The 9,973-nt window shown below is 44.9% G+C and overlaps 1 protein-coding gene across 1 annotated transcript in view; it reads left to right on the forward strand.

The window, feature by feature from the left end:
- RS1 (retinoschisin 1) overlaps positions 1 to 9,156 on the forward strand; it is an 18,444-nt gene extending 9,288 nt beyond the window's left edge. The window contains exons 4-6 of the mRNA XM_059385303.1: positions 2,285 to 2,426; positions 4,744 to 4,939; positions 6,816 to 9,156. Of these exons, the coding sequence (XP_059241286.1) occupies positions 2,285 to 2,426; positions 4,744 to 4,939; positions 6,816 to 6,968 (491 nt within the window). The 3' untranslated portion in view covers positions 6,969 to 9,156. The remainder of the gene's footprint in view (positions 1 to 2,284; positions 2,427 to 4,743; positions 4,940 to 6,815) is intronic.
- Positions 9,157 to 9,973: the final 817 nt, after the last annotated feature.

Here is a 9,973-nt window from a genome sequence, read left to right on the forward strand (position 1 = left end):
AGTCCAGAATCTCCAGTCACCTCCTGTAGCACCACCAGTTAATTCCTGTTGAGACCTAGACCGTTCAAATCCATCCAGTGGAGAGCTGCTTCTGCTATCAACAGCCTCTTAACTACTAGATGGGCTACTTGGAAAGAAATGGCAAAAGAGTTGTGAGGGGAAAATAGAGAAAGAGCAACATGTCAAGAATAAAGCCATCAGGAGCGGGCTGATGGCTTTTCCTTCCCCTCTGCTCCTGCCCTCCAAGCTGGCAGCCTCGGAGAGAGAAAGGGGAGGTTCAGGATGGAGGGGCCTTAGAGACCCCCCCAGGTAGTATTTAAGTGACAACCTTTGGCCCAACTGAAACCCAGCTTTCTGGCGCTGGGACCTTGTCCCTCGTTCTGAGGCTTGTTTTCCAGGTCAGAGGGGAATTGAGGAGGTGGAGGAGGCCCCAAGGCCACAGGCACTAGGCCCCTGAATCTGCCAACCAACAAAGGCCTTCCCCGACAGGCCAAGGTTTCAAAGTCTGCTTGTTAAAAACAAAGGCTGCTGTAGGGGTGGGGGTTGGGGGGAGGATACTGGAAACTGCCCTTAGCAAGCCCTACTGAGGATTTGACCACACAAGGCATGATCGAGGAGGGGCCCATCAAGCACTCTTGTTCTCGCCCCCAGAAATTCCCATTCTCTATTATAAGACTCCTGAAGCCTTGGGTACTAGATAAACTACAATGGGGCCCCCTCACCCCCAGCCCCATTGAGCTGCAGCTGCTGGCGGGGGTTGGCCCCTTCCCTTTGGTGCACTGGGCAAAAAAGGCAGTGAAGCCTCCCTGGTCAGAGGCCTGAAGCTGTCTTTCTGTCTTTAGTCTCTGAGGACAGGGCATGACTACAGTGTGGGCATTCTGGTCTCAGGATAGATGGCATTCAAGCTTTTGCATGCTTCATTCTGTCTTAGTGACTTTGGAAAATTATCCTCGTGAAAGACCTCAGCACTCATCTCACTGTTGAGATGATATATATATATATATATATATATATATATATTCAGATAAATATATTTCGCTCTTCAATCTGAACTCAAATTTACACTGGAAACAAAACAAAACAAAACAAAAAAACCCACTTGCTGTTTATCGTTACAATCAGGAAAAGGGAAGAATGTATCAGTTTATCATTTGTTTTCTATAGAGATTTAGCTAGAACCTGTGTTTGATTATAAGAGAATCCCCTAAGGAGTGGCTTATTCAATTACTTTTATTTTGACTCATGTAGTAAGGACATCAGGGCTGAGGTCTCTGCAGTTCTTTCAGCCTTACCCTCATTGTGTAACATGGCTACCACTGTGCCAGCCATCAGATTTTCCTTCTAGGCAATAGGAAGAAAGAAGGCGTGACCCAAAACTGATCAGAAATCCCCAGTGGGCATCATCTCATATCTCAGTGGTCAGAAATTATATCATGTGGTCACTTCTAACTGCAAAAGAGACTGGGAAAGATTTTTTTTTTTTTTTTTAAGCTGGTTACATTGCTGCCCAACAAAATTAGGGCTCTTTTGCCAAAAAGAAGGGGAGAATGGATGCTGGGCAAAAGTCTTTGACCAGGTTAGCCAACACTAAAATGCGAGAAGAAATACATGACAAGCAGCAAACAGTTAACATCCAAGAACCAGCTTTGGCTATTCTTGTTTGGAAAAAACAGCTCCTTTCAACTGTACCTCATTCAACAGCCACTCAGGCACATTTCACCCCCCCCCACCCCCTTTCTTTTTTTCTATTAGACTAGTGAGAAAACTGCAATTTACGAGTGAGAAATCACTCTCAATATAGAATTGCCTTTCTTGCTGTTCACCATTGTTTTCTTCCTATCTTTAGTATCCCCTGCTGCTGGAGGACAATTAGGGACCCTGAGGTCGTCATGCAGGACGGCTAAAACTATTTTCATGAGGAAAATAGAGTATGACATTTAAGTATGATATTTCTCTGCGAACCTCTTGGTTTTTTAAATGTCTAGCTTTGTGGAGGAGGTGAAGTATTTCTCAGCCCCGCCCCCCCTCAGGTTGCCATAGAGCCCCTTTCGTCTGCTTTTATGAATGTTGTGAGTCTCTATGGCAATCCTTTTACTTCCTCTTCGCTCTCTTCTAAGAGCAGTAAGTAGGCTGAAGCGCCGTGAACTGTGCTATCAAGCAAAACATTCTCCACCTCTCAAAGTGCAAGCGAGACGGTTTGATTTGTCATTTCAGTCACGTCGTGCTGGTCGAGTGTTGCGATGTGCTACGAGTGTTGTAATGTGTGTTGCCTTTTCTTTTCCAGAGTGCCCATATCATAAGCCCCTGGGGTTCGAGTCAGGAGAGGTCACACCAGACCAGATCACCTGCTCCAACCTGGAGCAGTATGTGGGCTGGTATTCCTCGTGGACAGCTAACAAGGCCCGGCTCAACAGTCAAGGCTTTGGGTAAGCAGGGCAGATGGCTCAGATGATTTGTTTTCACGTGATTGGGAAACTGTACGTGTCTATAATAAACGAATGGCAGGATGCATTTATTTATGTACTCAACAAATATTCATTGAGTGCCTCCCATGTGCTGAGGACTGTGGTCAAGGCGGATGAGGCCACAGACTTCAAAAAGCACGCGGTTTAGAGGGCCGGAGGGACTCTAAGCACATAATCACATGACTGATCATCTAGTGAGCGTGATAGATGCTTGTGGAGGAGACAAAGAAGAAAGACTTCATTCATTTGAAGTACTTTTGTACTTCAAAGTACTTTTGTACTTCCTTAGAAGCCTTTCTAAGGAAAAGATATTTAACCTGAGACTTGCAGTTGGTTTGGGGGAGGGGGTTAGCGGGGGAGGGGGTGCTGTGGGGGTGGGGGGACAGAATACAGCAGGTGCAAAGGCCCTTAGCTAGGACTATCCCTGAAGGGCATACATGGGGATGGTAAAGGTCAGCAAAGTTAGGGCACAAGTGAAATAAGGCGAGAGAGATAGGCAGAAGTCAGACAGTGGAGTCACATGTTAAGGATTATGGTCCTCATTTTAGGCACGAGAGTTCCTTGAATATGCTTTAGTTAGAATATAAGATTGTGCTGCTACAACAAAGAGCCTCAAAGTATGGGAACTTAAATAATATAGAGGTTTATTTCTTGGTCACCTAAAAGTTTTATTAGGCAGTGTAGGGTTGACATGACGGCTAATGGTATCTGACTCTTTCTACCCTGTCTGTCATTCTTCACATGAAGCTTCCATCCTGGGGCCCAGAATGGCTGCCCTCGCTTCCACTGTCACAACTGCATTCTAGTCAGTGGGGAGAATAGAAGAGCAGAGCACACACACTTTTCTTTTAAGGACAGAAGCATAATCATATTGGCTACTTTGCCCACATCCCGGTAATCAGAATTTGGTCAGATTTTCCCATCTAGCTGCTCAGGATACTGGGAAATATGAACTCTGCTAGGTGACCATTTGCCCACATAAAACTCGGTGGTGGTAGTGATGGTGGTTTTCTGCAGTATTCTATGACTAAAGGAAAATGGGAAGAGGATATTGGGAGACAGCAGACTCTACCAGAGAAAGGATTTCAGGTTGGGGAGTATCACAAGCTGACTTGGGTTTTAAGAAAAATCTGGCTCCTGACGGGGGACAAATGTTTGGGGGCGGGGGCAACCTAGGAGACTAAGGAGCGAAAGTAGCAATCATCCAGACAAGAACTGAGGATGATGTGGGCTAGAGCAGTGCCAGTGAAGTAGAGAAAAGTAAATAACTTGAGAAACATCTGAGATGGACTCAATAGATGGATTGGATGTTCTTGGTGACAGAGAGGAAGGGGCCAAGGCTCTCTCTCAGAGAGAGAGATTCATGTGATCGTGAACACCTAGGAGGATGGAGGAGATGGATACTGGAAGGGGAAGTTGCAGTGGAGACAATTAGGAGTTCACTCTTGGACAGGTTTCATTTGGGATAGTGTGAGGCATCTAGAAGTTATCTAGACAGCAACTGACTCTCGGATTTTGGAGTCGGGAAAAGGTCTGGGATGGGAGTTTAAAATTCAAGAGGCACCCAAGGAGCAAGTCTGGAGTTAGAAGAAAAATCAGCCAAGGACTGAGTTCCAAGAAGCTAACTAATATGCAAAAAATAAATAAAAAACTCAAAGTGGAAATTACAGGTTTCCACAATTCGGGAGGGATATAGCTAAAAGACAAATCAGTTCCTTCAATGGTTCTTTGCTTTATAACTGTTGAAAGCTCTTCCAGAGGGGCTCGGCGCAGTGTTCTGCACAGGGAGACACTCTGAAAGCCATGAATGAGAGCACGTGAAGGCGATGCAGATAGGTATAAAGGGAGTGAAACTAGGGGAAGACTCTTGGAGAGTCACTGGGAGAGACTAATGAAAGGGGAAGGGAGCCGGCGGGTGTAATAACCATGCATTTTCGTGTTTTGAAGTAAGACCTGTTCAACCACACCCCAAAGGGGATTTCAGCTACATTCTGAGGCACTGTTTGGACCAATCAGTTGAATCTGGCCATTGGTCTTTGCGCAGTGGCGATGCACGGAGAAAGAGAATGATGCAAGTATGACAGAGGCTGGGCACTTCTCGGAGACAGGCTCTTGGTGCTTAACAACGCTCAGCCTGCCCGAGCATTGCAGAGGTTCTTTGGGCGCTGACCACACCCTCAAAGGGCAGTGCCTCTCAGCATTTTGCCTCTCAGCATTTGGAACATTCCTCTTGTGCTCATGGGGAGAGGCTCCTGGTGATTTGCTGTGTCCCTGGCAGGTGCGCCTGGCTCTCCAAGTACCAGGACAGCAGCCAGTGGCTGCAGATAGATCTGAAGGAAGTCAAGGTGATTTCAGGGATCCTCACCCAGGGGCGCTGTGATATCGATGAGTGGATGACCAAGTACAGCGTGCAGTACAGGACGGATGAGAGCCTGAACTGGATTTACTATAAGGACCAGACAGGAAACAACCGGGTAAGTTGGACTTACCCCGAGCACCTTCAGCTCACTCTCTCCGGGACTTCCCGCTTCCACCCTTGCCGACCACTGACTCCGTGGCAAGGGAAGTCATCCGTGCTTCTGCCCCACAGTATGGTCTACTCTCTGGCGACAAGGCAGGTGTCTTTTCTTGCTGTATCTTGGGTGCCCAGCAGTTTGTGAATGGCACCACTCTCGTGTATGGAAGAAATATTTGTCTGAATTCTCCTATCAGCTTACAGTTGCTTGAATAATCACAACTGGCCATTTGGACTATTCCAAACTCACCGGGCCATTGAACACTTCGCTGCATGGGTCTGACTTGACCTACCATTGATGTGGGCAGGCCTTTGTCCATTTATGTAGATATGGCCTCTCCTTACTACTGAGACTGACTGCTAGGAAGATTTGGACAATCCAGCAAGTTAGCCACTGAACTGTGTAAATGATTAAAATGACGTCAGCAGTGCAAACACAGAGTTGCCTTTGAGCAACTATATCCTATTAATCTCTAAGGGTCAAGCCCCAAGTCATGTTCACCATTGACTGAACACAGTAGGCTCATAATTAAGTGTGTGTGTGATATATATATATATATTATATAAAATCATTATTTTACGTATATATGTATATTTGCAATGAATTAAAAACTCACTAACTGTTTAGAAATGTTAACTGTCCTTTTGCCTGAGAATAAGGGCTTCTGAGGCTAATTTGGACACTTAATCAGATGAAGCACACACGTGTGGCTGGAAATCAGAAGGCTTTTGTACTCTCTGGTGACAAGCTGTACAGCAAGACATTCATGGGTTGAGATTTCAAGGAGTTTTACTGAATACAATAGGAAAAACCATCTTGATACTTACACATTTCATTTCATTTTTGCTCTTATTAGTTGGCTTTTCAAAAAGAAATGAGAAATCTTTTTCAAGTCCTGTCTGCATTTCTGAAGGCCTTGACAGTTCCTTGCAAAGAGGCATTCCGCTCGGGCCCTTGTGCAGTCTGAAGGAGCCTGTTCCATTCTTCCTCTGCAGCTGTCCCCTGACTTGAATAGGCTCAAGGGCGAAAAGCTGAGAAAAGGGGATGTGGGATGTTGCTACTGGAAGAGACAAGATCATGGCATCTGAGGTTCTTCCGGTTTTGCAGATGGATGAGGTCAATGTAGCAGCCAGATTTTTTTTTAGGAGATAGTCCCAGAAAGAAATGAAATGCTCCAGTATCATGAGGCTACAATTCTAGAAAAGACTGCAAAGAATGGTTTCTATGGAAATGCAGCCAAACAGCCATGTCACCTTTTTAATGGTACAGCCTCATCTCCAAGCTATGTTGCATCCCCCCAAAACACGAAGCAAACTCCTTTGGTTACTTACCGCCTTTCCCCTGCCAGAATCTCGTTTTTATGTCTTTTCTTCTAAAAGCAGCTTTCCGAGTCTATTGGCCCTTTGTATCAATGTAGACATACACACTTAAGCTTCGGCTCACAACTTCAAGGCCGGAGCAGTGGAGCTTTACTTGAGCCCCACTTTGGACACCTCTGGAATGTAGGAACATTCCTCTTGTGAGATGTGGTCTTTTTCAAAATTTATCAAAATGCCTAGCATGAAAACACAAAATTGGTGATAAGGATCAAGAGGCATTTTCTATTGATGCCATCTAGAACATCCCTCGATGACGGAAATGTTAGTATCTGCTTGAGCACACAGGTGCTGACCAATGTGCAAGTTTCAGATTTGGAGGAGGGCGGGGCCTGTACAGCTCTCTGAGCCTTAAGCACCATTTCTCAAACTCAAGAGTTAGGGCCAGCTTCGGGTAAGAATTGTTTTTCCTTTACCATCCTCTGATGGGACAGCGGTAAGATTTCTTCTCTCTTTAGGTCTTCTATGGAAACTCAGACCGAACCTCCACAGTCCAGAACCTCCTGCGGCCCCCCATCATTTCCCGCTTCATCCGGCTGATCCCGCTGGGCTGGCACGTCCGCATTGCCATCCGGATGGAGCTGCTGGAGTGTGCCAGCAAGTGTGCCTGAGGCCTCCCTCCCGCCGTGGGGGGCGGAGGGCTCAGAGCTGCCTGCAGGGGAACCCTGATGCGAAGAAGGGGGGGGGACAAAAGCAGCTGTATTTTACAAGCTCTTTTCAATGCAGAGCTGGGCAGAAAGAATTTCTTTTTTAAAAAAATATATATATATAGTTTCCAATTTCAATGAAAGAGAAAAAAGAAAAATGAGCTTATGTCCCACTCAGGGCCAAAGAAAATAAGAACAAAGAAAATGTCCCTAAAATCAGTTTTCATACAAATGCCTAAGCAGCAGGGGTAATTTGCTGCTCTTGGTTTTGGTTTTTGTTTTGTTTTTGGTCTGACAAAGTGAAAGGTGTGGTCTCAGGGAACACAAAGGAGCCTAGAGAATTTCAAAACTCTTTCGCTTTACCACCCTGAAAATAGGAACGTAGTTGCATAAAACTTTGATTTCAGTGCAAACGGGCAGCAGGTTTGCAGTTTCTCCTTCAAGTTTTCAGTGAATCATGGCCTTTTAGGACTTCAGAGTACTGGGTGTGCAGAGGGCAAGGTTTGGGGTGATTGGTTGGCCGAGAGGAGTACAGGGTTGGGAGCCTGTGTCCTGATCTCCTGGGAGGGTGCACACAACCAATCACCCCAAGTAAAAGGGCCTCCTCTGCTCGGAGCTTTCAGCCCAGCACAGAATGCCCCTTTATCTAGGGCTACCATTTTTTGACAAGCTTAACATTTTGAAAGCAGTTGGCCCAGGAGCTATCACTGGCTGCGCAGAGGAGGCCCGTGAGCTAACCGTGCGCTTTGCAGGAAGTGGTCAGACCCTAGGTCCTAAGAAGGGCAATGTGGCCCTATCTCTCGTGACCCAAATGTTTAACCTCTCTCCCTTGCCTTGCAACACACAAACATGCCTGCTCCTGCTCCTGAGCCTGCAACTGCCTTTGGGAAGGACCCGGCCAGAAATGGGCCTGGCTTTCCCCTCCTGGAGGAATGCATTAAGCAGGGACCTTTCGGGGACAACAGCCCAAGTCTCCTCTGTCATTTATATTTATAGCTCAGTCTGAGTTTTCAGGCCCTTCCTTGGGAGAGGCTGGTAACATGGGGCGTGGAAAGGAGAGGTATACAAAAGTAGGAGCCTCTACTCGCGGCTCATTTTCCTGTTACTTTCTGTTTTCAAATACCAAGCCAACTGAATGCACTCGCACTAACGTGGCACTAACGTGATCGTGGATATCACATTCACCTTCTCTGTGAGCCGGAAGCCTCCTAAAAGCCCCAGATCGCTTCCCTGCTGTTTTGGGCTTAGAACAGCTTTATATTCAACCCACCGTCTTTCTAATCCCCACGCTGTATACTTGAAGCTGGAAAAAGCTTTCCTTGCTCAGTATTCTCTGAAACACAAACATACCAAATTCAAGGTGGAGGGAAAAAAATAATCCTTCTCTGGCCTTAGGAAGACATGAATAAATCCATTTAGAGCAGATGCCTGATTGGAGCCCCTTACTGGAAAGTTGAATGAAATTTTATCATGACATGGATTGTCAGAGAAAATGGCAGAAGCATAAGAGCTCAGGTCCTCTGCAACAGCCGCACGAGACACAGGAGGGGATTACAGTTACGAGGAAAGAAGAATGGAACAGTGTGAGGTAGCAATAGAGGTTCTCCAAGTAATTGTTCATGTTGGAAATTTCTGTTTTGTAAAGGTTTAACGAGGTGAAGTCATATACCATGCAAATTTCACCCATTTCAAGTGTACAACTCAATGACTTTAAGTACACTCAGAGTTGAGTGACCATTATCACAATTTTAGAAAAATTCATCACCCCACAAAGAAACTCTGCACCCATGAGCCATCACCCTCCCCCGCCCCCCACAACCAAGTCGCCCACTTGGCCCTAGGCAACCACTGATCCAATTTCTATCTCTGTAGATTTGCCTATTTTTGACATTTCATGTAAACAGAATCATACAATTGTGGTCTTTTCTGTCTGGCTTCTTTTGCTTAGCGTAGTGTTTTTCCAAGGTTCATTCATACCGTAGCATGTATCAGTACTTAATTCCTTTTTACAGCTGAATATCATTCCATTTATATGCACAGATGATATTGTATTTATCCATTCATCTGTTGATGGACATTTGGGTTGTTTCCATGTTTTTGGCTATTATGAATAATGCTGCTATAAACAACTATGTGCAAGTTTTTGTCTGAACATATGTTTTTATTTATCTTGGCTGTATACCTTGGAGCATAATTGCTGGGTTACATGGCAACTCTGTCTTTAACCTTTTGAGGAACTGTCAGTTTTCCAAAGTGGCCACACCATTATGCACTCCCACCAGCAATATATGAGAGTTCTGGGTTCTCCACATTTGTTACTATCTTTCTGATTAGAGCCATGCTGGTGTGAATGAAGTACTAACACACTATGGTTTTGCTCTGCATTTCCCTGTGACTAATGATGCTAAGTATCTTTTTATGTGTTCACTGCCCTATGATATAACTTTCAGATCCTTTACCCATTTTAAAATCAGGCAGTCTTTTTATTATCACATTGTAAGAGTTTTTTTTTTATATATTCTAGATACAATCCCCTTATCAGATACACAACTTGCAAATATTTTCTCCTGTTCTGTAGGTTGCCTTCTTACTCTCTTGGTGTAATCCTTTGAAACATATTTTCAAATTTTGATTAAGTTCAATTTATTCTTCTCTTTTTGTTCCTTGTGTTTTTGGTATCATACCTGAGAAACCTTTACCAAATCCAGATCATGAGGATTTACTCCTCTGTTTTCTTTCAAGAGTTTTATAGTTTAACCTCTTACATTTAGATCTTTGATCTATTTCGGGTTACTTTTTGTATGCAGTATGAGGTAGGAGCCCAACTTCATTCTCTGCATGTGGACATCCAGTTATCCCAGGGCCATTTGTTGAAAAGACTGTTCTTCCCCCACTGAATGGTCTTGGCATCCTTTCTGAGAACTCAACTGACCATAAAGGTGAGAATTTATTTCTGGATTCTTAATTCT

This window comes from Mustela nigripes, chromosome X (assembly GCF_022355385.1).
Source record: "Mustela nigripes isolate SB6536 chromosome X, MUSNIG.SB6536, whole genome shotgun sequence".
Classification (NCBI taxonomy): domain Eukaryota; kingdom Metazoa; phylum Chordata; class Mammalia; order Carnivora; family Mustelidae; genus Mustela; species Mustela nigripes.